Here is a 27,972-nt window from a genome sequence, read left to right as displayed (position 1 = left end):
CATTTCACTTGCCTTACTGAGTGTGCAGTGTACATTTTGGAATGTACCTGCCAACTCAAGTACGTAGGGAGGACTAAACTCCAGGTGTATAACCGCATAGTACTGCATCTTCGTGCTGCGGTTAATTCGGATCCGAACTACCCAGTCGCTAGGCACTTAAAACATGTTCATAGTAACAATTTGAATGACCTGAAATATTATGTGATTGGCTCTGTACCAAAGTCCTTGTGTGGTGGCAACAAGGAGAAGGAGTTGTACCAGTTGGAATCACATTTCATTGTCTCATTAGATACACGTATGCCTAATGATCTCATTACAGGGGAAGACCGTCACAACTTTTTGTGAATTAACAATGAACGACATTACAGCTTAGTTCTAGCAAGGCAGCGCGCGTCTCTCCACTGTTCTAGGAAGCCATTCAAGACTAAATTGGTTTTCAAACCTCAGGGTACTGTAAATTTTACTGATTTGCCATACTTATACTGTAGTTTTTGGCTTATGAACTTGCTTTTTACTCTGAGTAGGTTTTATACTGGTCATCTATTTTGAGTTTCCATTTGAATTTTGTTGTTACATGTTTCCGGCTGAGGTTTACCATGCTGTCTCAGCCAAGGATAACGAATATTATCAAGACAATCCATTGCCTCTTTGCGCTGATCTGATGATTTTATTGTGCACTTGCACTTTAGTGTTTACAGATTCAAACAGTTGCCAACATTTGTGCTATATTTTTATGAATTGTATATTTTGCACATGTTTAGCTATTTTGCACCTTATTTGCACTTGCACTTTAAATCTTTTGCACTTTATGGGGAAGCTAAGATCAATTCTTAAGTCATTGACTTTGGGAGGTAGCAACAGTATACTCAATGCTTCTTGATTGATAAAGTATTGTACATACAGGAGTTGACATGAGCAACTACTTTGGCGTCCAATGAAATTTGCACTTTGCTATATATTCATGTCTGGTTATATCTGGGGACATTAGCATAGAATCAATTTGAAATGTTTTATGAATCGCTAAGTATTTCTTTTATTGTGATGGCTACAGGGGAGGTGTTTTTAGATTGTGCACTCTATAAATATGTTCTGATTGGTCCAGGCCGTCATGTGAGCAAGACCACGGAAACCCGGTCGAAACGTGTCAGGCTGGGCACTAGTCTTTTCATTTTATGATGCTGATTTACTAGTCACACCATGCAATAAAGCACTGCCTGTGAAAATCCGAACACGTTGTGGTCCGTACCTGCTGTCCTGTCGATATATCAGGAGTGTGGATTTTGGAATATATGAATATATGTATATATATATATGTGTACTAGCTTACCCGTCGTGCGTTGCTGCGATCCCAGAAAAAAGGAAATTCAAGGAAACTCGTTATGATTACATGACATTTACATTGTGTCATTATTACTGAAACATATTCATTTTTTTTTAAAAAACATTTCTAAGTGGGGCTTGAGCAGTGCGTAATTGATCGTTTTCCAATCTTGATTCTCGTTGCTCTCCTGTTTCATTCGCACAGGCTTAAGGAGTGCGTAATCGATCTGTTTCCAATCTTGATTCTCATTGCTTGTTCGTTTGAGAAGAACGGGCTTGAGCAGTGCATACTCGATCGGCTTCCAATCTTGATTCTCGTTGCTCATTCGTTTGAGAATTACGGGCTTGAGCAGTTTGTATTCAAACAGCTTCTAATCTTGCTTCCCGTTGCTCTTCTGTTTCTGAAGGCTGTAATGCCTTTTTCTTTCGTGCTTCTGATGTAGATTGAGCAATCGATTCCCGTTTGTGGGTTATAGCTGTCGACGACGCTCGGAAATTCGCTGTCTATGTCAGTATTCTAAAGATTATGAGGGCCCTGGAGGGCCGATTTTTAAAAATTGTTTTCTGACAGAAACCTCTGCGGGAGTGTACTCAACAACTTCCCGAAGTTGCATGGCGATCGGATGAATGGTGTAGTAATGCATAAAGGACAAACAGACAGACAGACAGACAGACATACTTACGTTTTTATATGTATAGATATACTAGCTTACCCGTCGCGCGTTGCTGCGATCTCAGAAGAAAGGAAATTTAAGGAAACTTGTTATGATAACTTTCAATTTACATTGTGTCATTTTTATTGAAACGGATTCATTTTAATATGGAAAACATTTTAAAGTGTTGTTTTAATTCTGTTTATTTATTCGAGTGCTTGTGGATACACGTTTTTTTTGTTTTCCGTCTGGTGCGTACATGAATAAATCAGAAGGTTTTCCGACACTTGAGCTGGCCACATACAGTTGTCCATGTGAGAAGCACGGATTCTCCTAATCTAGTCGACACACTTGCAGCGATTGTCCTTGTGTTTTGTTGATGGTCATTGCAAAAGCGAGTCGCAGCGGAAACTGTAAACGTTCAGTATTGGAAAGATTATGAGGGCCCGGGGAGCTGGGGGGCCAATATTTAACACTTTTTTTTTTGCCTGAAACCTTCGCAGGAGTGTACTCAACAACTTCCCAAAGTTTTTTGCCTGAAACCTTCGCAGGAGTGTACTCAACAACTTCCCAAAGTTTCATGCCGATCGGATGAATGGTGTAGTAATGCATAAAGGACAAACAGCGAGACATACATTCGTTTTTATATATATAGATGTATGTATATGTGTGTAATGTGAAAATATGTGTGTATATGTGCATATGTGTGTATATATGTATGTATGTATGTGTATATATGCGTGTGATTATATATGTTTGTGTATATATATTACACATCCTACTTCCTCCGAACAAGAAGAGGGAACACACACGAGGTGAGTAAAATCTGCAGCATATCTTTATTGTCATGGGCCTCCCCTGACTCCTCACAGAAGAGAGACGCGTTTCGGCAAGGAACTTGCCTTTGTCAATCTAAAATGCGCCATGTTTAAACTGCCTTCAAATACCAGGAAAATTCTAAACACAGAAAAAATAAATTTGGTTGAGAAGTGAGTCAGTCTGATATATAATTCATTGTGTTATCACCTCATTATTTAGAGATCCGACCGAATCCAAGTGCATTAATACTTGCCAGAGTCTGCAATAAAGTTGAACAAAGTGATATGAAAACGAAATGTTCAATGCCAAGTTTAAATGTCGAGTGACAAATATGACTGTCCAAGTGATGTACTTATCATTGGCATTGAAAATGCTGTTGTCCTGTTACAATCCAATTGGCATGTTGGGACTACTGTTTTTGAACCTGCCTCTGCACAATCCATCATCTGTGTGCACATTCATTCCACTTAAAAACCATGGTGTGTATCAATGGCTAGTACCAACTATAACTTTCCTCTATGTAGTTTTTTTACAATGCCCAGCAATCTTGCAAATTCCAAATGAAAGACAGCCTCCGAATAGGCAAATCAGTTGATGGAAATCAGTGGCATGTCACCTGTTGGTTCTTTGATGGTCAACAAACTGCCAAAACCAGCATGCATCTGGCGAGTTGCTCTGGGTCACTGGAAAACGACATGATAGCAGTACAGCTCAATGCTGTAAAGCAAAGTTTGGGGAGGCCAACCCACACAAAAATCATGAATTGCTGTTCACAAACCTAACAGTTTATATTTCTATATATATTTATATTCTTTCTTCCTTCCTTCCATGTGGTGGTCAGTTCTAGGTAGTTGTAGTTAGGTTTGCTTTTTTATAGACTGAGCGTTTTTTGGTTTGCTAATAACTTTAGTCCCATTTGATGAATCTTAACCAAACTTTCCAAAATAAAAGTTCATCCACCAATGCTCCTTCCTGGATAGTTTTTTGGTTATCCATCAATCGGAGCCCAAGAAAAAAGAAGGGGTCTCAAAACTTTAAATCTTTATGCATTTTACATAGACTTCTTTAAGATAGGTTATTGCAAAAACTGATGAATGGAATTACACCAAGTTCGTCAGGAAGCTAGATGTTGGTCTGCAGATTGTGTTTTTGGTGATTCATGTAAATTGCTTTCAGTAGTTTTTGAGATATTATGGATCAAAACCAATTGCATAGTTTGGCAGTTGGGTCGCGAGAGTCCTGTAGGTATCCGGTTAGAGCGCAAAATAAAAAATGGAGCCCTGTGATTGGTTGAGAGGCCCGTTTTTCACATGAGCCTTCACACTCTCACAGGAGTGAAAGGCTCCCACAAGTCTTGTGAGAGAGACAACTCTGATCGGCTGGCTGTTGGAATGTTAGACATGAAATGGCTGCATTACTGTATACTGCGAGAAACTGGAGCTGTTGTGGAAATTAAGTTAAAAAGCTATATAATGGAGCAGCAGAAAGGCATGTTGTTCCCCTAGATTTAAAGAGGATGTGTCTAAGGGATAACTGCTGTGAAAATAATAAATGTATATTGTTTTTAACTAATTAGTAACAAGCATTTGCAATGCAATAGGTCTCACATTAGGAAAGTGTGAGCTATTGGTATTTTAAATGACAATTTTTTTAAATATGTGTTGGCTTTGAAAATATATAAATTAATAGCATTGTTATTCACTAAGCCAATAGCTTACACTTTCCTAATGCGAGTCCTATTGGCTATGACAATGGTTGTTGGTAGCAAGCAAGGACAGTGCTGTTGTGGTGCTGAGCAATGATGTGGTTGGGCTGAGTGATGTGGTGGTGTCCTAGAGTGATGTGGTGGTATCACGTCCCACAGTGATGTGGTGGTATCACGTCCCACAGTGATGTGGTGGTATCACGTCCTAGAGTGATGTGGTGGTGTCCCTGAGTGATGTGGTGGTGTCTGTGAGTGATGTGGTGGTGCCCCCTGAGATATGTGGTGGTGCCCTCTGAGTGATGTGGTGGTGCCCCCTGAGTGATGTGGTGGTGCCCCTGAGTGATGTGGTGGTGCCCCTGAGTGATGTGGTGGTGCCCCTGAGTGATATGGTGATGCCCCTGAGTGATGTGGTGGTGCCCCTGAGTGATGTGTTGGTGCCCTCTGAGTGATGTGGTGGTGCCCCCTGAGTGATGTGGTGGTGCCCCCTGAGTGATGTGGTGGTGCCCCCTGAGTGATGTGGTGGTGCCCCCTGAGTGATGTGGTGGTGCCCCTGAGTGATGTGGTGGTGCCCCTGAGTGATGTGGTGGTGCCCCTGAGTGATGTGTTGGTGTCCCAGAGTGATGTGGTGGTGCCCCTGAGTGATGTGGTGGTGTCCCAGAGTGATGTGGTGGTGTCCTAGCGTGATGTGGTGGTGTCCTAGAGTAATGGGGTGGTGTCCTAGAGTGATGTGGTGGTGTTCTAGAGTGCGGCAGTGTGCAGCATGTCCTAGAGTGATGTGGTGGTGTCCTAGAGTGATGTGGTGGTGTCCTAGAGTGTGGCAGTGTGCAGCATGCAGCAGTATGAGTAATGCAGCAGTGTGCAGCGTGCGGCAGTGTGAAGTGTGAGGTTTGCATCAGTGTGTGGCGTGCATCAGTGTATGGCGTGCAGGGTCGTGCAGCGTGCAGCAGTGTGAGGCGTGCAGCAGTGTGAGGCGTGCAGCAGTGTGAGGCGTGCAGCAGTGTGAGGCGTGCAGCAGTGCGAGGCATGGGCAGTGTGCAGCAGTATGAGTAATGCAGCAGTGTGCGGCGTGCAGCAGTGTGCGGCGTGCAGCAGTGTACGGCGTGCAGCAGTGTGCGGCGTGCAGCAGTGTGCGGCGTACAGCAGTGTGAGGCATACAGCAGTGTGAGGCATACAGCAGTGTGAGGCGTGCAGCAGTGTGAGGCGTGCAGTAGTGTGAGGCGTGCAGTAGTGTGAGGCGTGCAGTAGTGTGAGGCGTGCAGTAGTGTGAGGCGTGCAGTAGTGTGAGGCGTGCAGCAGTGTGAGGCGTGCAGCAGTGTGAGGCGTGCAGCAGTGTGAGGCGTGCAGCAGTGTAGCAGTGTGAGGCGTGCAGCAGTGTGAGGCGTGCAGCAGTGTGAGGCGTGCAGCAGTGTGAGGCGTGCAGCAGTGTGAGGCGTGCAGCAGTGTGAGGCATGCAGCAGTGTGAGGCGTGCAGCAGTGTGAGGCGTGCAGCAGTGTGAGGTGTGCAGCATGCAGCAGTGTGAGGTGTGCAGCGTGCAGCAGTGTGAGGTGTGCAGCGTGCAGCAGTGTGAGGCATGCAGCAGTGTGTGGCGTGCAGCAGTGTGTGGCGTGCAGCAGTGTGTGGCGTGCAGCAGTGTGTGGCGTGCAGCAGTGTGTGGCGTGCAGCAGTGTGTGGCGTGCAGCAGTGTGAGGCGTGCAGCAGCGTGAGACATGCAGCAGCGTGAGACATGCAGCAGCGTGAGACGTGCAGCAGCGTGAGGTGTGCGGCGTGCAGCAGTGTGTGGCGTGCAGCAGTGTGTGGCGTGCAGCAGTGTGTGGCGTGCAGCAGTGAGGCGTGCAGCAGTGTGTGGCGTGCAGCAGTGTGTGGCGTGCAGCAGTGTGTGGCGTGCAGCAGTGTGTGGCGTGCAGCAGTGTGTGGCGTGCAGCAGTGTGTGGCGTGCAGCAGTGTGTGGCGTGCAGCAGTGTGAGGCGTGCAGCGTGCAGCAGTGTGAGGCATGCAGCAGTGTGTGGCGTGCAGCGTGCAATGGCGTGTGGCGTGCAGCGTGCAATGGCGTGTGGCGTGCAGCAGTGTGAGGCGTGCAGCAGTGTGTGGCGTGCAGCAGTGAGGCATGCAGCAGTGTGAGGCGTGCAGCAGTGTGAGGCGTGCAGCAGTGTGAGGCCTGCAGCAGCGTGTGGCGTGCAGCAGCTTGTGGCGTGCAGCAGTGTGTGGCGTGCAGCAGTGTGTGGCGTGCAGCAGGGTGTGGCATGCAACGTGCAGCAGTGTGAGGCGTGCAGCAGTGTGTGGCGTGCAGCAGTGTGTGTCGTGCAGCAGTGTGTATCATGCAGCAGTGTGTGGCGTGCAGCAGTGTGGAGTGCAGGGTGCCACAGTGTGTGGCGTGCAGCAGTGTGTGGAGTGCAGCAGTGTGTCTTTACACAGGACAATGGTCCCTAGACAAGAGGAATTTTCAAGAAATAAATATAGACTAAATAGCAACTATATTTATTGTCCAGCCGGGCAGTTTTAATTTCTGATGAATAAATTATACAAGAAATATAGTGTGATAACAGCAGGACACCAGTCGATGTCCAACTAACACACTTAGGAAGGGGACAAACAAGAACTAGAGGCAATTTGTGGCGTGCAGCAGTGTGTGGCGTGCAGCAGTGTGTGACGGGCAGCAGTGTGTGACGTGCAGCGTGCAGTAGTGTGTGACGTGCAGCGTGCAGCAGTGTGTGACGTGCAGCAGTGTGTGACGTGCAGCACTGTTGGCGTGCAGCAGTGTGTGGCGTGCAGCAGTGTGTGGCGTGCAGCAGTGTGTGGCGTGCAGCAGTGTGTGGCGTGCAGCCTTCAACACCATGTCCCAATATACCCTCCTGCAGGGTTTCCACCAGATGGTAATCCAAGGGAAATGCCTTAAATGGATCTTGTTCTTTCTCACCGGTAGAACCTAGAGCATCTACCTCCTTTATCCTCTGGCCCAAAGGATATCATCTGCAGTGTCCAACAAGGGTCATCCCAGCCCCACCCTTTTCAACACAAAATGTCCCCGCTGGCCAACCTTATCAGAGCCCATGACATGCATATTAATATCTTATACTGATGACACTCCACTCATCCTATCCCTGTCCTCAGACCCCACCACTACTAAATAAAACTTTCACAGGTGCATGACCAGCGTCACCAGCTGGATGCAGAACATCTGACTCAAACTCAGCATCAACAAACTGAGGTACTCATCTTCGAAAACAATACCTCCCCTTCGAACGACTCCTGGTGGCCAACCCAACCTGGTCCCACACCACCAGAACACGCAAGGAACCTAGGCATGATACTCAACAGCAAGCTCGCGATGAGGAAGCAGATAAACGCAATCTTGTCATCATGTTTCCTCATCCTACACATGTTGGAGAAAATATTCAAATGGCTCCCCACCAAAACCACACACAGTCACCCAGCCACTCATTACCAGCCACCTGGGCTATGGCAACACCCTCTATGTGGGGATTGCATACTACTTCTAAACAGACTCCAGACCATTCAAAATACAGTAGCAAGGCTCATCTTCGCCCTCCCAAGGCAAACCCACATCACCCCCCACCTCAAAACACTACACTTGCTCCCCATCAACAAACTATGCCAATCCAAACAACTCACCCACACCTACGAGGTCCTCCACAACCACAGAGTCCACTTCCACCAGCCTGTCAGACAGCTGTGCTCCGCCTCTCTCTCCCCCTGGCTCAAACACCACGCATCCACAGAAGAAGGAGCGGTGACCGCGCTTCCTCTCACCTATCCGCAAAGTCCTGGAACAACCTCCCACTCCAGCTTCGACCCTGCAGGAGTTGCAGGAAGGGCCTGAACACCTGCTTGTTTGACAGGTAGCCCTCAGCAGCAGCTCCCTCCCTCCCCACACCTGGATACCCTCGTGGGTGATAAGCAGCGTACTGTAAATCCTGATTGATTGATATTCCAAGGCGTGGGTCCCTTGCACACTATGCCGCTGGAATCAGGCTATACACGACTGATGAGGCTTAAAAAGGTTAAAACCAGTCCTGGATTGCTTGTATTTCGGTTCCGGGAGGACCTAGCTTGGCAGTTCGGGCTGAATTATTTCTATTGAAGCAGGATCATGACTGATTTGACATGGCTGGCTCCAAACTGAAGTGACATGTTGTATAATGTGTAATGATGGACTGGGATACGGCCCGAGCTGTTACCTGTGGCTGGGATTAATTTAAGCATTTTGTTGATTACTTAAACATAATAATTATATTTGTTTATTTGCATTTCGAATAACGTAATAGCAGCGCACATATAACAATTGTTACCTGTACATATGTTCATATTACAGTAACATCAGATACCATTTCACTGTCAGATTGTATCCTTGGACATCATCCGCATACTTTTGAGTCATTTCAGGGTTTTATCAAAGCAGTATATCATTATCTCTGGCACTTACTTTCAGCTCGGAGTCTACTCATCCCTTCTCAGCGTTCAGTTCAGACATGCGAGGGAATGTGTGGATGTAAATATTTGATTGTTACAATTATAACACTAGTGCTTCCCTTGACCAGCCTTGTTACATGTAGTTTTATTTAAAATGATGTCGTTAGTAAATATATTTTCAATGGCTTCCATATATCTTTTGGTCTGGAAGAAAGTGGGGGCAATTCCGCATAAGTGAGTGATTGTACCTTCCAAAATATTAGGTCTTGGATGCATGACTTGAATGTAGGCGCTCTTCCCAGTCCCCATCTACAGGCGACTCTGCGTTTAGCTATTAACAACCCCAGTGCCGTGTATTTGTTATATGCTGCCTCTATGGCGGTGACCGGTGATCCCTGTAGGGGAGATCCGATCATTTGTGCCAGTGCATTAAATACCTGATGCCAGTACCGATTGTCGTCAGGGCATTCCCATGCCAAATGTAGAAAATTAGCTGCCTCTCTTCCTCACCGTTTGCTTGTATCACTATCTCTTAGTTGAAATTTGTACATTTGAACCGGTGTATAGTAGAGGTAGTGCAGAAACTTGTTGATTATTTTAGTTATTCTTCTGTATTATATTTAAGCAGTATACTACTACCCTGAGAGAAAGCCTATTCCATGGTTTAAAAAGGTGAACGACTGGTTATTATAATCCCTTTATTAATTACTAGGTATATCCTTTACCATGGTTACGAATCAAGCTCCCGAGATCTGGATGGCACAAAATAAGACTAATAACCCTCGATTTCTTAAGTTGTTTCTATCTATACAATCCTATCGATATAGACAACACCGTCAGGTGCCCAGCATGCAAATGCAGATTTTTTCTTTGAAATGATGGGCCCAATTTTGCTTTCTTACCCAAAAATGGATTACATTGGGGAGTGGGGGTTAGGAGCCAGGGCACATAGCATCCTCCTGTCTTGTATAAATATGTGATAGAACCATGATCGCATCACACTACCAAGATTCCACAAGGTAAATAACTCTCAGTGGCGTGGCCCTGTCACTCGACCTTGATGCTGCTTATCTCGAATATATCGAGACCGAGCGTGCTTAAGGTGTCAGAAACCTATGTTTGTCAAATAATGTTTGCATGAATAACCTGATCTGTCACCTGGAAAATCGTTTCCCCGACTCAGTGAAGGATGTAGCAACGCACACAAGTGAATGAAATGAATGAAATGAATTTGTACTTGTAATGCATTGCGCACTTATACCCTGAGGCGTCTTGGCGCTGTACGCATACCGCTGTGGAACCCTTCCTGACTTTTCCGGGTGAAATGCCCACTCCTGGGCACCCCCAAGGTGAAGACAGGCATCCCAGCGCTGTTGGGGCTGTTGTGGAGATTAAGAAAGCTATTGCCCAGAGTTGCAGAATGGGACCCATGATTAGAATAGGCACCGAGGCGAGAATTATCAGGTCCGAGGAAATTGAGCCCAAGACCCGCCAAGGCCGGAATTGAACCCTGGTCCCGGACAGACCTCTGCATCAGGGTCTGCCGCTCTAACCAAAGGAGCATAGCCCAACGTGTACTCTCACACTATAGCCGTTTTCCCTGCTTAGAGGAAGGACCCCAAAAGACACGCTTTGTAATCCCCCTCCACCCATATATGGAAAACACGGTTTATCTAAAAGCAGGTAAAGATTTCGAGCAAAAGCTATTTTGAGGTAGAAAACCTAGTGATTCACTTTTTGCCATGTACTAACCCCAATTTGTGAGCCAGAACAACATCTCCCATTTGCAAAATAGGTTTACGAACCCATTCTGAATCGTAGTTAAGAATGACCGTGAAAGGGGCAGCCTTTACAAACTGGGATTTGGAATGGTATGTAGCAAGCCATTAAAAAGTTACCAACTTCTCAAAGGAAGTTTCATCAGATGCAAAAAGTGAAAGTTGTACCTTGTGTACTGATTCTCCTTTTGGAATCATGACATGTGACCTCAGGGATGGGGGTGGGGATGGGCGGGGGTGCAGGTAGTGGTCCAAGTAACCTCTACCTGCTTCCCCTAATGTGTACCCAATTTTTTTTTTAAACCTTTATTAATCTTTGTTTTTTAAAGGCACCTGTTCCTTTAAGGAACTTGGGCTGCTATAAAAGAAAAATCTTGGGTGAGAAAGGTATTGCTGTTCACTGTCCTTGTATTTGTAGCCAATCATAGGTGGTTGGAAATAGTGACCTGCCTAATTAATATAAATGTGGGGGATGTCATTGTGCGATGTAACCTATTAGTACGTAGTTCGCTTTGCAAAATCAAAGACTAGCCACAAAAATCTGTGCCCAAATTGTAAACTACTTTTTGCGACTAGTCTTTTCATACACCAGGCCCTTCAGGTATCAATAGCTGTTACACAGGGGCAGAATTTAGACACTGACCAATAATTAAACTTTGGTCGGTATAGAAAGGGGTCACAGCCTCACCTCGAGGTCTGAGTCTCCCCCCCCCCCCCACCCCACCCCCCCCATACAGGAAGGTAAGAAAACACCACATGCACCAGTGCTCCCTTAACACGATAAGAAATGAAGGGAATTGTATGGACTCTTGGAAGAGGAGTTATCTAAAACCGGACTTCAATGAGAGGAACTAAAGTTGTCGGCCCTCAGAACTAGAATCCAGTCTGGCACATTGGATCCAGGGTTCATTTCTAAAAGATAACCTGTCCGTTGTATGTATTAATAAATAAGCCTACACCTGATAATTTCATGTTGGTCTCCTTGCCACCAAGGTTCATCCCACAGGGAGATTCTGCACCTCTTTGCTTCTTTAGAAGGAGGCCCAGCTCGTGAATAAGCAGTGCTCTGCTTGCAGGTCTCAGTTGGGCTGCTATCAGAAATGATGGATTATCATGGATCAAGTATTTGGGCTGTGGGAAGGAGTCTAGCTTTTTAATGTGTGACGAAATTCACACACGAGAAACAGATGTTTGTTGCTTGGTGAATGCTGTCCCACATACCGATAACCCCAATCACCGCTTCTGCCTTCTGGTTTGCTACTACCCACAGTGTTACTCCATAGCTGACCACAAATGCCATCGAAGAGGTCACAGGTTGCGAGCTGCCTGACCAATGCTGTCTGTGCATTCCTCGCTATAGTTTTAGTAGCTGCTGGATCACCTCTTCCTTTTTAAAACAAAGATTGTCTGGGTAAGCTACCCGATATTGCAAATATTTAAAAGGGCCACAGAGTGAACAATATCTCGGTAGAACTCGAAACCCCAGTTGACATCATTAAGCAAGCATTTTATATTGGCTGTTCTCTACATTGGATGGGCCCTTCAAGTGATTTTGGGACAGTCTTAGCCCAAAAAGCAGTAAACTGAGATCTACACGATCCATTTTGTTTATTGTGGATTCCCGAGACAAATCTTGAGTTTAGGATTGGTGCTAATGATGTGTAATGGGACAAAAGAAAGTTTTACTTGTCAGAATGAGTGATCCCAGATGGACGCAGGAGCCAGTCAGTCTAGCATGTGCAGTAAGAGAAATGTATCTGTCGATGACAGAGATTCTAATGGACACAGAAGCTCACCACAATTTCTTTCCACCATATTATATAAAGTCTCTAGAACTTATTTGTGGCCCATCAAGGAACTCTAGCCCCTCACTCATCTCTAAAGTAGTGGCTGACTAGGGAAACAGGTTCACCTCAGTTGTGCCACTGTGAAATTGTCCTCTCTTCAATGCACATTCACTTGGGCCATGAAGCCTCAGCATCTCGGCAGTGTGGCTACCAGAGGTCTGCGGACTTGCCTGTGTCATATAGCTCCTCGCTCTCAGACAATCTGACTTTGTTGCTGAAGAGGCTGCAGCTACCTGAGCACAGGCTGTATACTGATGCTTAACAACCACCAAATAAGTACTGACTCTTTAAAGCTCACAAGTTAACCTTAAAGTTACCATCACCGTCCATGTAGCAGTTGGCACATACTTGCGCCTGGACCTCAGTCTTTAAAAACTCCAAACTGCATATTGGACCATTGTTCCTTGCTCTTTCACAGTAATATTAATTCAAGTATAATGTTGTGCCCAGTTTCTCTCCATAAATTGCTTTGAGCGCTTTGAGGTCGAGTATGACGATGATGAATATGAAATCAATGGTGGACATCTTGCAGGAAACCTTCTTATAACCCTTATTCATGCTGGCGAAATTGCAAAACGGTCTGACACTTAAATTATGTTTAACTGAAACAGTCGTGGTGTTTTTTTTTAAATTCTTTATTAATGTTTTTTCTTTCAGAAAAGCATGACGCAGGAGAACTGGTCAGATCATGTTCAGGTGAGCCTGAGACATTTCCAAAGTTCTGAACATGTTAAAGAAACAATATGTGGGATAGGTAAACTAGGCAGCATTATTAGTCCACCCACTTTTATTATGCTAGTTTGTAAACGAAAACATACACCACAAACTGGCATCTGAGACTGGTGAGTGAAATAGTCTGAGTTATTGACAAACTCTTCAGATTCCTGTCTTAAGGGTCTTTCAGATGGCAGATTTAAGACGCAAACTAATTTATGGGATGTAGTGGACTGGTCGACTAACAGTTATGGGCTGACAAATGTGGGTACCTCCTCGAGATGTGTAGGTGAATTAGGTTGCACCATTATGAAACATATGTGATACATGCATAGTTTTGCAGTATCCTGTGGAAGTTCTTGGGATGCTGACTGGGGCAGAGACAACCTAGATGGTGGTGGCAGACCACCGAGTCTGTGGTGTCTTGGGTCCGTTGGTGTTAGTGGAATGAAGTGTGAGGAGATTGCTGATCCACGGGAAAGTCACTGGGACTCCTAATACTTGGCTGAGTCAAGAGGATCTGCCTTGTCCTTCCCTATGAAGCATCTCCTCTTCATCTTCATGCGTTTTAATGAAGCAGAGGCTCAAGCTGGCGTCCTGATGTAAAAAGAGTCTGTAGCCTTTAAAGACTAGAAGACCTTGAAGGTTGAAAGAGAGGAGGTGGTCTTGGCTGTAAAGTGTGAATAGCACCCATTGATTTGGCTATGACTGTTGTATTGTGGTGCTCTTGGAAGGCCTATTTAGATGAGGTATTGAAATCCGAAAACAGAGAGGCAATGCCAATTCTTGCTCTTCAAGGAAGTTGAGCAGCATGTCGTATCATCAGTTTCTGATTCTTGGGTCAAAAGGACTAGTTAATGCTTAGTCAAAATGTATTATTTAATTTAAACTGTTTGTCTTAAAGAAATGTTTAGTGGAAAGAATATTTGAAAGAGAAGCCTGGTAGATGTTAAAATGTTGATAAGTAGTGAAAACATATTTAATATTATCAAAACATTATCAACTTTAAGTCTGAATCCTCTTTTTAGAAATGTCTTTTCATGCTTGAAATACTGTAGTTGAAGGAACTACTACAACTAATTGCACCTAAATACATCACCCTAAAGCTACACATCTCACTGTAAAGGTTTTATTTAGATTAGTACTAGCTTACAACCGCTAAGACGGCACGCTTCAACTAATGTGCTGATTTAAAAGCTTTAGCTATAAACTGCAGCTCCAGGTAAACTTTTGTACAGCGCTGTAGCTCAGTAGTCTTTGGCTTATGCCAATTTAACCTGCTGTTCGTTTTCAAGCCCTATATAGGCTGAAGTCTATGCATCCAGGTTCATACACTGTGCGCGAAAGGCTCTCCATTATTTAATTCTCATACTTCTGTACATATTTGCAGCTTTGATATTACACACTGTCCCACCACTCTCGGTTCTCTGTTGGAAAAAAGGAGTAAAATACAATAATACTCTGCTGGCATGATTTACGGTTTTATAAGTGTTGCGAAAGCTTCACAGATTTATAGGTATTTCAGATAAGGATTTTTTAGGTATGATGCTGTTGAAAGTTACTGCAGATGCTGTATATCTGACCGGTATACAGACTTGCTGCTCACTCGCCTTGGGGATAAACCTATCCAAAAAGAATCCACACATAAAAAACAAAAGAAGTTCTTCCAAAGTGTAAGTTTAATGCTGTCTGTGTAAACATAAATGTATAACTTTCGATGATGATTCAAAAAATACAAAACAATTGGTTCAGTCCACTAAATAGTTCTTTCATTGCACGTTCATATACAAGAGAGCAAAAGTCTCTTTAATGGATTGCACTTCTTTTGTTTCTTATATGTGGAATATGTTTGGATGGGGGTATCCCAAAGGCGTGTGCGCAGCAAGAATGTATACCGGTCAGATATACAGCATCTATTATAGTTAAGCACTACTGTGTTCGTGAGCAGGAGACACTTTTCCTGCTGCATCAGAATCATTGAACAGAGTTTACCTAGACTAAAAAGATTTTTTTGGAGTGCCCATTGGGAAACCCAATTTTCTATGTTGAAAGTTGACTAGTCTCCTGATTTTTGAGATAATTCCAAGGCCAGCACTTCATTAGGCGTGGTAAAGCACCGGCCATGGAGTGCTATGGCACAGATTTGTGCAAAATCCCTGGAAGACTGTTTTAATTGAAACGGAGGCTTTCTTGCGTGTAAATTTCCGACTCAAATGCTGAAAATCTTGGCGCTGTTTCTTCCATTTCCTCCGTAAACTACTTCACTCCTACTTGTTTATTTACTGGTACCTGGAAAAGGATCTCTTTCCACTTCCAACATCTCTCCTCTTCGCTTTTCCATTACAATTACAGTCAAATGTTTTCTTTTCATCATTCAGTGATTCTGTTCCTGATTCTTCCGTACCTTTTTTTATGGCTTTGAGCATTGGAGACACAGAGATATGCCTGTACACCATATCTCCGATCAGATTCCTCATAACTGAAATTATATTAATTTCCTCTGTCCGCTATGTTTATCTGAAAGAAACAGGTTAGTGTTAGATTCCTTACCTTAGAATACCCCCTGGCGTCAGACTGGATCGGAAAGTTTTGCGTAGCAGTACCCCTGCGCGTCGGTAGGCGTAGTCTGCGGCTTCGCGTCCGTTGTCAGCGCCGGGATGATGTCGTCAGAGTACTTGCACGCCACCCTCACGCGCTGACTTCAATTCTTTTTTTTTTACGCGCCAGCAAGTGCAGATCCGGAAAAAGCAGTACTTCTTAGTCAATTTTTTACTAACTTTTTCGATCTCTTTTAGAACCTTTTTCGAGTCGATACGACACTCGGTACCGATAGGGAGGCTCGGGTTCAAACCCTGTGCCTACTGTAACCGCCTGATGTCTGTTACCGACCCATGAGGTGCCTCTATTGCCTTGGGGCCGACCACGATGACAAGTCGTGCCCCAACTGCCGGGCCTTGACGTCGAAGGCTAGGTGGGAGCGGTCCCTTAAGCGCCTCGAGCTCTGGCAGTCGGCCCGCGCCGTTCCCGGACCAGGAGGAGGTTGAGGGACAGGTCGCGGGGCCACAGTCATCACAGTTTGGCGAGTCAACACCACCTGTCGTGCTCCAAGTCCTCAGGTAAGAGGCACAAGAAGTCGAAGAGACGACACTGCTCTTCCGACTCCCCCTGACGCTCGTGCGATGCGGCCGGGGGTTCGGGCGACACCGCCCACGCGGCTCCGCCAGAGCCGCAGGCGCCTCGCCCAGCTCCATACCCACCAGTCCCTGGGCTGATTGTGACGTCGGAGGAGATCAGCGCCTTCCTCGTGGCCATGAGGAATCGCTCCCCTCCGACGGGCCCTACAGAGGTGCCTCTAGGCCCCGTGGGTCTGTGTGGGTGTCCTAGCGGGCTGGTGGCTCCGTCCCCGGCGCCGTCGGGTGCTTTGGCCCCGGCGCCAACGACGACTCCGGTCCCGACGCTGCAGGGCCCCACTGGATCCGGGTCCGGATCCGGGTCGCCGCTGGTCGACCTTACGACCCCTCTGCCGGCGCTGACCCCCAGGGTGTTGCCCTGTACACAGTCCCCGGACGACGTCGTCCCCGGACCCGTCTTGGTCCGTATCCGGCTTCTGACTGGCGTCGTTCGACGCCGAGAGAAGAGCAATTCTTCTATGATCCTTCCCCATCCTTTGGACCTGACTATCAGGAGATGGGGACGAGGTGGATTGGGAGGGGTCTGAGGACCCTCTGGCACTGGGCAGTTGAGCTAGGGGAGACCAGTGGTCTGGACACTTCACCCGGCACTGGATTTGTCTCCCCTCCTACCGTGGCTATGGAGGAGGGGGCTGCTTACAGTGTGGTGTTGACAAGGGCGGCCAAGGCCTTGGCTCTTGAGCTCCCCGTCACGGCCGTGAGGACTAACCTCCTCACCGAGGTCCTCAAACCGCAGGCATGCTCTTCTGAGCCTCTACTGCCGTTTAATGAGGCCCTTACTGACGTTATGTTGGACACCTGGTCCAATCCTGCTACAGGCCCCCTCTGTAGATCGGAACATGGCCAAACGCCACCGCCTGGCCCCGGGCGACCCTAGCTTCCTGTCCACCCACCCCACCCCGAGAGCCTGGTTATCCAGGCCTCCAACTCCCAGACTGCATTCTCGACTGCCCCTCCTGATCGGCAATCCAAAAGGTATGACCAGTTCGGTAAGAAGCTGTTCTCCTCACTTAGTTTGGGGTTGCGGTCGGTCAACACCGCTCGCCTTTTGGGCCGTTACACCCATTCTCTGTGGGACACGGTTGCGGACGTGCTGCCAGACTGCCCGAAAGGAGGCCCGGGCAAAAATTGCTCAAGCCCTTGCATAAGGGCGAGATGCAGCACAGTACTCTATTCAATGTGGGCTGGATACCACGGAGTCGCTAGGCAGGGCGATTTCCATGACGGTGGCGGTTCGCCGCCACGCCTGGCTGAGGTCTGCCAACTTCTCGGCTGATGTCCAGAACATACTCATGGACATGCCGTTTGATGGCCGTTGCCTCTTTGGCGACAAGGCAGACAATGCGCTTGAGCGTTTCAAGGACTCAAGGGCTACGGCCAAGTCCATGGGCCTGTCGGGCCAGCGCCAGCAAACTTCTGCCTTTTGCTCCTTTCGTGGTCAAAGAAGGAGCGCCCCCTCACGTTCTGCCAGCCACGGGCCGCAGACTAACATCCAGCGTGGCGGCGGACGTGGTAACCGCCGGGGCGGTGCCAGGGGATAGCTGCGAGGCCAGTCCACATCCAACCCCGCAGCATCTGCCTCAAAGCCTTCCTAGTCCAGGCTCTCAGGCCCATTTAACGCCAGTGGGGTGCAGGGTTCGTCATCACCTCCTCCACTGGTGCACCATCACATTGGACAGGTGGGTGGTGCAAATCTTCCGAAGGGGCTACTCCCTCCCCTTCGAGGCGACCCCTCCAGCAATGCCACTGCAGTACCACCTCGTGTCGGGGCATCACTTGCAACTTCTGCAAGAGGAAGTTACGGCCCTCTTGGCCAAGGGGGCCATTGAGCACGTTCCTGGGCCAGAAGTAGGGTGTGGTTGTTACTCCTACTACTTTCTTGTTCCCAAGAAGGGTAAAGGGACCCTACGCCCTATCTTGGACCTGCGGAACGTCAATGGCTTCCTCCCGAAGGAGAAGTTCAAGATGCTGACTTTGGCTCAGGTCTTAGCTGCCCTAGATCCCGGAGACTGGATGGTAGCTTTGGACTTGCAGGACGCATATTTTCACATCCCCGTCCTGCCGGCCCACCGGCATTACCTGCGGTTCACGGTAGGCCACAAGCACTTTCAGTTTACCGTGCTCCCCTTCGGCCTTACCAGCGCCCCTCGAGTGTTCACGAAACTGATGGCCGTAGTCGCATCTCATCTGTGCAGATTAGGGGTGTCAGTCTTCCCCTATCTCGACGACTGGTTGTTGAAGGCGGGCTCGCCCCAGACAGTCGTCAGCCACCTCCAGACTACGGCCAACCTCCTGCACCTGCTCGGGTTCTCCATCAATGTGCCGAAGTCACATCTGTGCCCCTATCAGAAGCTCCTCTTCATCAGAGCGATTCTGGATTAGCCGCAGTTTCGGGTTTATCCTCCCGAACAGCGGGTTCAGGATATTCAGGATCTGAGTCCGATCTTTCAGACTTTATCCCGAGTCTCGGTCAGGTTGACGCTGCGGCTTCTGGGGCTGATGGCCTCCTGCATCCTTTTGGTGCATCACGCCAGGTGGCGGATGCGGGCTCTGCAGTGGTTCCTGAAGTTTCAGTGGGCCCAGCATCAGAGCAACCTGTCCGACCATGTCTTGATCTCGGAGGGCACTGCGAGACAGTTGCAGTGGTGACTCACGGACCGCGATTGTGTTAGCGGCATATCCCTCTCCCTACCCTAACCAGAGCACGTAGTTGTGATGGATACGTCCCTCCTGGGTTGGGGGGGGCCACATGGGAGAGGCCGAGATCAGAGGCCTCTGGTCTCCGGCTGAGTCCCGGCTCCACATCAACCTTCTGGAGCTGCGGGCGATCTGGCTTGCACTGAGAGCCTTCCTTCCCTCTGTCCGGGGATGTGTAGTGCAGGTGTTCACGGACAACACCACCGACATGTGGTACTGCAACAGACAGGGCGGTGGGGTCATGGACCCTTTGTCAGGAGGCTCTGCACCTCTGGCAATGGCTGGAACACCAGGGCGTGTCCCTGGTGGTTCAACACCTGGCAGGTTCCCTGAACACCAGGGCGGACGAACTCAGCTGTCGGTGCATGATGGATCACGAATGGCGTCTGAACTCGGACGTGGCGCAAGGTCTCTTTCAGCAGTGCGGAGAGCCTTGGTTAGATCTATTCACCACATAAGAGAACGCGCAATGTCATCAGTTCTGCACGTTGGAATTTCCAAGGCGGCACTCGCCCGGAGACGCTTTCATCGTGAGTGGAACTGCGGTCTGTTGTACGCCTTTCCGCCTATACCACTTCTGCCCAGAGTGCTGAAGAAGATCAGGCACGACTGGGCCAAAATCATCCTTGTGGCTCCGGATTGGGCACGAAGATACTGGTATCCCGAGCTACTCAGCATGTCAGTCGATCCCCCGATTCGTCTGCCTCTTCAGGAGGACCTTCTGTCGCAGCAGCAGGGGACGGTCCTCCACCCGAACCTGTCCAGTCTCCACCTCCATGGGTGGAGATTGAGCGGCGACAGTTGAGGCCATTTGACTTGCCTCCTGAAGTCTGTGATATCATTCTGGCAGCCAGGCGTCCCTCCACAAAATCGGTATACGCCTGCAGGTGGAAAAAATTTGTGGCACAGTGCAGAGCAAAGGCTGTGGATCCCCTTTCTGTCCCCCTTTCAGAGATTCTCCTCTTTCTTTTTTCTCTTGCCCAGCAGGGCTCTGCTCTGGGCACTAACAAAGGCTACCTTTCTGCCATTTCAGCCTTCTTAAGGCTTCCTGATCAGCCTTCTCTTTTCAAGTCCCCTGTTGTAAATAGATTCTTGAAGGGCACCACTCACATGTTTCCTCCTGTTCCTTTTGTGATGCCTCAGTGGGACTTGAACCTTGTTCTGACTTATTTCATGTGCGCTCTTTTCGAGCCACTTCACAATTGCCCTCTTCGTCTTCTAACTCTTAAGACTGTAATCCTGGTTGCCATCACCTCTGCCAGGAGAATGAGTGAGCTCCAGGCTCTATCTTCTCAACCTCCTTTCCTCTCTGTCCATCCGGACAAAGTTGTCTTGAGAAAGCGTCCCTCGTTTCTGCCCAAAGTAGTCACAGCCTTCCACATCGGGCAGTCCATCACCTTGCCCACCTTCTTTTCGCCTCCGCATCCCTCGAAAGAGGAAGAGAGGCTCCACCGTCTGGACCCAAAACGTGCACTCTCATTATATCTGGACCGTACACGCCAGTTCCGGGTGGACGACCAGCTATTTGTTGGTTACGTGGGCGCTAAGAAGGGACTGGCGGTGCACAAACGAACCATTTCTCGATGGGTCGTTTTGTGCATAAAGGCTTGTTATTCACTGGCTAAAAAAGGAGCCTCCTGTGGGGCTGCATGCCCATTCCACTCGGGCCACGGCGGCTACCACTGCCCTGGGTCGGGGTGTCCCCTTGCAGGACATCTGTCAGGCAGCTACGTGGGCCTCGCTGCACACGTTCGCTAGACACTACTGCCTGAACAGCCAAGTCCCGAAAGATGGCCTTTTCGGCCGTTCTGTTTTCCATGACTTTCTGGTGTGATCATTGGTTCGCAGACCCACCACCGGGGTTTGTATTGCTGGGGTATCTATTCTAAGGTAAGAAATCTTACACTAACCTGTTTCTTTCAGATGTACAAGTTACTTACCTTCGGTAAATTTATATCTGTAAGAAACAGTAGTTAGTGTTAGATTCCTTACCGCCCCACCCATCCTCCCCGTTCTGCGAACAGATATCTAGGGTTAAGGTACATCCCTTTGAGGGCCCTAGTTTCATGACACCAGTGTCGGTTTTTATCATGGCTCTGCGTTTCTGGCGCGGACAAGCTGTGTATAAGAACAGACGTCAGCGCGCGAGGGCGACGTCTAAGTACTCTGACGTCATCCCGGCGCCAACGACGCCGACGACGGACGGGGAGCCGCAGACGACGCCTACCGACGCGCAGGGGTTCTGCTACGCAAAACTTTCCGGATCCAGTCTGACGCCTGGGGATATTCTGAGGTAAGGAATCTAACATTAACTACTGTTTCTTAAAGATATATAGTTACCGAAGGTAAGTAACTTGTGCGCTAGCTCATTTCCACTCTTCACCCTTACTGTATCTACTTCTCTTCCTCACTATGTATACATTATTAATTAACCATCTTGCCACATTAAAAAATACATCCATCCACATTCACGGGTTTCTTTTGTCAAAAGGTCTATTGAAATCTAACTTAAGAAAGAGAGGAATTCGCACGTGTCAACAGGCCATAATCTGCCTTCTAGGAGAAGACTTCCTAGTCAGTGGAAAATTCTTGAAACTCATATCACTGGCAAGGAGAAAACTGACTATGCACAAATCTGCAGTAACAGGACACAAACTATATGCACTTTGATCCCTCCTTGAGCATTTTAACTTTTTGTGCTGTTTAGCCTATAGTTTAACTGGTTATCTAGCACACCGTCTGTTTTAACTCTTCAAGCTAGACACTAGCCACGAGATAACATCGCAACAGATTAGCCTGAAGTGGTTCACTTGGAATTGGTTTATGGGAACGTTTTATTCCGATTTGCCCTCCTTTGTGGTCATAACTGATGAGGGGATATAGTTGTCCAGCACTTTGCAATCTATTTACGGACTAAGCACTTTAATTTAGCAAGTCTTAAAGTGTATATTTATTTAGCTAATTTGTACTGGTCATGTTTACATATTGACGCACCTGCACTTTAACTTGACATATTCTTCTGCTTCTAATAATTCCAAGTTGGAACCGTGACCCTGGGCATGATCTCCTTCTAAGGCCGCAACTGGTTAACTTTCTAAGCACTTTTTATTAGTGAACTCCCTGTTAACGAACTGTACATTTTGATGCATCTGCACATGGTGCAAAAATCAAAAAAGATGGATGGATTTTATGTGGTTTTATTTTAATGTTCTTATTTTTAATTGTAAGTTTTAATTAACTGAACAATAAACTTTACTTACTTACTCTTTTGCGAACACTCCTCTCAATCTTTGGCTTTGTCACATCTTTTCACTTGCTTTCTGTGTGATCACCTTTGCTGTAATGACTTACAGCTAGATTCATCATGTATTGCGAGTCTGTAATAGCGATTATTAAGGAATCGCTATTACAGACTCGCAAAACAGGATTCATGTAGAAATCGCAATATTTATTGCGATTTCTACAGCTTCCTTATTTGCGATTAGCTAATTGCTAATCGCAAATAAGGTATAACTCCCCATTCATTCCTAAAGGCCCATAGGAATGAATGGGAAGACATATCACTGTGCGAATCGCTATTAGCGATTCGCATGTTGAGTTTGCGATTTCAAGGGTGCAGGGGTGTCCAAAGGACACCCTGTTGCACCCCTGAAATGTTATTGGATGATGTTGTTACGCACACACATGTCCCAAGGACATGTGTGTGTGTAACATACAAATTAGAAAAATGCACTTAAGTGCATTTTTCTAAGTTTCCGCTATTTACCACGAGGTTTGACTTCGCGGTGAATAGCGGCCCAAAATTGCGAATTCGCAATTTTTAAATGTATCATGAATTGCATTTAAAGAATCTCAAATAGAGATTCCTTAAATGCAATTCCTCGCAAATTTGCGAATTCTATAATAGCGATTTTTGCATTTGGGATGATGAATCCCAAATGCAAAAATTGTGCTTGCAAAGGCCAGATCCTCCGAATCTGGCCCTTTGCGAGCCGATTTCACTTTGATGAATCTAGCTGTAAATGGCATAATTTACGGACAACGTAAGAACCTCAGAATTACCTGATCAAAGCAGCTTTCTTATTCAGGGTCTCTTTCCAATAGTACCCTTATTTATATAGGTCGGTGTTTTGCAACCTACCATCCTTATCGTCACTTTTGAATGGTTTGTCTGGAAGATCTTCCACGTGAGTCAGGATGAATAGTTAAAGGCGAAATGGATATGAGGCCAGTCCTCTTGCTAATGTAGCTCCCATGCATCCCTTGCATCTGTCTTGACTCAAAGGCTAATCTGAACAGCATCTTTTTCAGGAATTCTGTGATGGGCACGTGGGTGGCCAGTAAACACTAAACATGCTCCCGAGGGAGGGAGCATGTTTAGTGTTTTCTGGTTCTTTCCCCTCTTCTCCCTAGCCTGAATGTGTAACCTTTTTGCTTAGTGATTTGGTTTGAAACGAGGAGTGGCCTTCTTTCCTACTATGACACGTTGTAAAGTGCAATTTAACCCCAAAACTTCATTAAAGTATTCTCATACTACCAACACTATTAATATAGTGTTTCCATTGTAGTGAAACATGCACATATTATGCGATCTTGATCATTTAGTTGTACTTTAAACTTTGTTGTTCTAACGCTTAGGTTAAACGTTCTCTATCAATCTCCCTCATATCTTTCATGTTTTATTTAAAAACATTTTTTTAATCTTCCTCACTTTATTCCATTTCCATGTCTTTCTATTTATAATTATTTGAATAACATTTATATATTGGAATATGTATATTTATTAACTTATTATATCTTATTCTCTTTCTTGGCATTTTCTTTATACCATATAAGATGTCTTCTGTAACTTTAGATTTTTTCTGTCTTCTGTGATAATATATTATATATTTAAAATCTTAACTGATAATCCTATATCTTCATGTGTATGTATCCATTATAAATGTTATTAATAAAAAATAATTCGATACAAAAAAAAGTTCGGTGTAATTGAAATATCTACAAATACATCATAAAATTGGATAAGGGAGAGCTGGCACTGCTCCAGCCTTTAAAGTAATATGTTCCGAGAAGGTCTCAGTAGTTGCTTTAGTTATGGGGTATTTTTCCATGCCCATGCAAATCCATCAATATCAGGTTTACTAATACTATCTCCAAATCTAACCAAGACCATGTGTAGCGTGATCTTGGCACTACACAAATCCAGAAAATATGCTCACCTCTATCTCTGGTAGGTGGCTGTTGTGATAATTCCAATAATTTGGGAATCACACCCGTTAGATTTCCTAAAGCCTCAAAAAGACACTGTGACCTTTTTGGTGACTATGAACATTGGAAGGTGTTTCTCACTCCTACAATTGAAGTACGTTCTTGTGGAACAGGATTGTTTGGAATCTGTGACAAATCTGCCAAATCTCTTAAATCTGCAGCTGATGTAGCAAAACTTCACCTTGAACCCCTAAAGTGAGTTCACAAATGTTTGTATTTTATCATGAATTATAATTAAATCACATGAGTAAGAATTATCATAATAATTAACAGCTCTACGATTAAAAATAAGTGAAAACTAGATATACTGGAAACATTGTTCATGAGACATAACCTTTTAATCTAAAATCCCTAACTGCTTTAATCTAATCTGCCTTTTAACATAATGTATTAGTTCATACTATTTGCGGAGTCATGTAAGACATCCTGCGTACCTGCATGCTGATAGGTCTCAAATCGGGTATCAGTTTGACAGCATCTGTCTCCATCAACATGTTGATCATTTTTCCTCGTCCCAGTTGCTAGGGTCTTTTATTCCTTTTTAGGTTTCACCTACACAGCACATGTACTTTTTCAACGAGACACATTGCTTACATACAATGGACTTGCAGCCTGCCTAGCTTACCGTTTGTTAGCTTTAGCATCGCTCTCATTTCCTTTGTCCCCTTTCATCATCGCATGCAAGCGTCATGTCCTCTTCTTGTGTTTGGCCCTCCCCTAGAGCAATGGACTAATTACTTGTGAACATCCACTGTCCCCGTTTTTGGAGCTACTTTTTTTCTGTGTGTTCAAGCACTCCATATGAGTGCTTGGGTTTTCAGCCCATCTCCCATATCCCCGTCCATGTAGGTTCTATTCTCTACCACCAGCCTTCCTTCCATGTTGCTTCTTTTTCCTCCCACCCCCTACCCTGCACTCTATGCCACTGCACTCTACGTCACACCACTTTACTTTCCAACACTGCACTCTACACCACTCTGCTCTGCACCACTGTACGCCACTGCACTTTATGCCACTCTACTGTTTTCTGCACCACTCTGCTCTGTCCCACTGCACTTTACAACTCTCTACTCTGCACCATGCCACTGTATTCTACACCTCTGCACCACTCTACGCCACTGCACTCTAGTCTGCACCACTCTATGCCACTCTATACCACTCTACTCTACTCTACTCTGTGCTACTCTACTCTATTCCACTGTACTCTATTGTACTCTATACAGCGCCACTCTACTGTACTCTGTGCCACTGCAGTCTACTCTGTGCCACTGCATGCTTTGTCACTCTACTTTGAACCACTCTACACCGCACCTCTGTACTCTACTCCACTCTGCTGTACTCTACACCAACGGTACAAAAGGGGGTGGTAATGGACGGAGCATCTGAACCAATCAAACACTCACACCCAGTCAGAAGATCTGGGTTTAATCCATCACCGTTCTTTAGCCCACTCTGCCAGTTCGGGCTGGACTGTTCCCATGAGGCACAGGGTCAGACTGATTTGCATATAGCCATGTCTGAACTGGGGTGGCAGAGTGGGCTAAAGAACGGTGATGGATTAAACCCAGATCTTTTGACTGGGTGTGAGTGTTTGATTGATTCAGATGCTCCGTCCATCACCACCCCCTTTTGTACCGTACTCTACACCAAAGCGCTGCTCAGTGCCACTCTACGCCACTGCACTGTACACCACTCTATCCTATGTCACTGCACTGTACTCTATGCCACTGCACTCTATGCTACTATACTCTGCACCACATTACTGCACTCTACTCCAGTGCACTATTCAGCACTCTGCGCCCCTGCACTTTGCGCAACCGCACTCTACTCCACACTGTGCCACTCTACTCTGTCACTCTCTGCCACTCCACACAATGCCACCCCACTCGATGCCACTCTACTCTGCTCCTCGCCACTCTGGTTCACTCCACTCTAAGCCACTCTACTTTGCTCCATGCTAAGCCACTCTACTTCGCTCCATGCTAAGCCACTCTATTTCGCTCCATGCTAAGCCACTCTACTTCGCTCCACGCTAAGCCTCTCTGCTTCACTCTGCACAACTCCACTCTAAGCCATTCCACGCCACTCTACGCTACTCCACTCTATGCCACTGTATGCCACTCCACTCTACCCCACTCTAGTCTACCCCACTGTACACCACTCTACTCATCTCTACTCCATGCCAATCCACTCTAGGCCACTGCGCTCTGCGCCACTCCACTGTACTCTATGCACTCTAAACTAGTTCGCGCTACGCTTTGCTCTCTACACCATTTCACTCTACTCTATGCACTCTACGCCAGTCCACTCTACTCCACTTCACGGTACACCCCAATTCACTCCACTCACCTCCATACCACTGTATGCCATTCCCCTCCTCTTCACTCTATGCCATGCTGCTGTACAACATGGCCAAAAGACATTGGAAAAGCCAATTTCTCTTGTACAGGCGAAACCTATTGGCTTTTCCAATGCTTGATACCTTAATGACTGTGTGAAGCAAGTGGGGGCACGCAGTGCTTGGAACCCTCATTTGCCATATAGTACTGAAAGTATTGCTTCAAATTTATTCGTACACAGAAGCCACTGTTTTAAAAATAAATTGCATCGTTAAATTCTGTAGTATGAATCTCACACAAGATCAAACCTGCAGGCAGACTTTTAGCCACTACAAATCTTGCAGCAGAGGGGGCGGAGCTAGCCAGCGTCGATGGCGGACGCGTGAGCCTTCGGCTCCTCGCCTTAGCCCCGGAAAAATCCTGCTAATTTATCCTTCGAAGTGTCCAACCTTCCACATTTGGCTCTTCTACACCCACTGAGACCCCAAGGCATCAGTGAGAGGCTTCCTGACCCTGGCGGGCGAGTTCCTCCGAGTGGATTGAAGCGAAGATCTTTGGCGGCCTGGCGGCGGCGGACTGGGCCTGACGCCGCGGACTATCCTAGAGGGCTGGCCGAGCGACATCACCCGACGTGCGGCCGCGGAGCCCGATAGAGACGGAGTGGTAATCAGACGGGCCGAGACCAGGCATTTTCTTGACCGGCGCCCTCCCCTCCCTGACTGCCACCCCCCTTCTTGAACATTTGCCCTCAAACGAAGTGGGTATTTGGCGGCGCTGAAGCTGTGTTTTTGTGCAACGTGGTGGTGTCCCCGCGGCAACGGAGTGATTGCAGGTGCACATCAGACCCGGTGAGGTGTGGTTGTGGAGCTGAGACTTTTGTACCGATATCGTCCAGGACTGAGTGCAGACTTTGCTAGAGTGGTTAGCGGCTGCTGGTCTCTCCTCACGGGCGCCATCTTGGGTACTCTGCGCTGCCAACTCCGGCCTAGAGGCCCCGGCGACCGGTGGTATCGGATCGCCGCCAGGAGAGACTCAAACGCTACCCCAACCGACTGGAGGGAGTGAGGTGCTTGAGACGACCCTGGGAAAGAACGACGCCACGCAGGCAAAACTCTCCTTCGATCGGCGTCGGCCGAAAGGATCGGATGCACCGGCTACGGAGGCATCCCCGAAGGGGGCCACTGCGACTGGCCCGGCGACCACTGAGCTGCG

At 47.0% G+C, this 27,972-nt stretch overlaps 1 protein-coding gene across 2 annotated transcripts in view; it reads left to right on the top strand.

Annotated features, from left to right (window-relative positions):
* Positions 1-27,972, top strand: part of EXD3 (exonuclease 3'-5' domain containing 3) — a 2,419,489-nt gene that overhangs the window by 1,082,449 nt on the left and 1,309,068 nt on the right. For both annotated transcript variants that reach the window (XM_086921181.1, XM_086921182.1), the window contains one exon: positions 13,209-13,247. In XM_086921181.1, coding sequence (XP_086777307.1) covers positions 13,209-13,247 — 39 coding nt within the window. The remainder of the gene's footprint in view (positions 1-13,208; positions 13,248-27,972) is intronic.

Source organism: Lissotriton vulgaris, chromosome 5 (assembly GCF_964263255.1).
Source record: "Lissotriton vulgaris chromosome 5, aLisVul1.2, whole genome shotgun sequence".
In the NCBI taxonomy this organism is placed as follows: Eukaryota; Metazoa; Chordata; class Amphibia; order Caudata; family Salamandridae; genus Lissotriton; species Lissotriton vulgaris.
The sequence above is the reverse complement of the archived record's forward strand: the minus strand, read 5'-3'. Positions and strand labels throughout refer to the sequence as shown.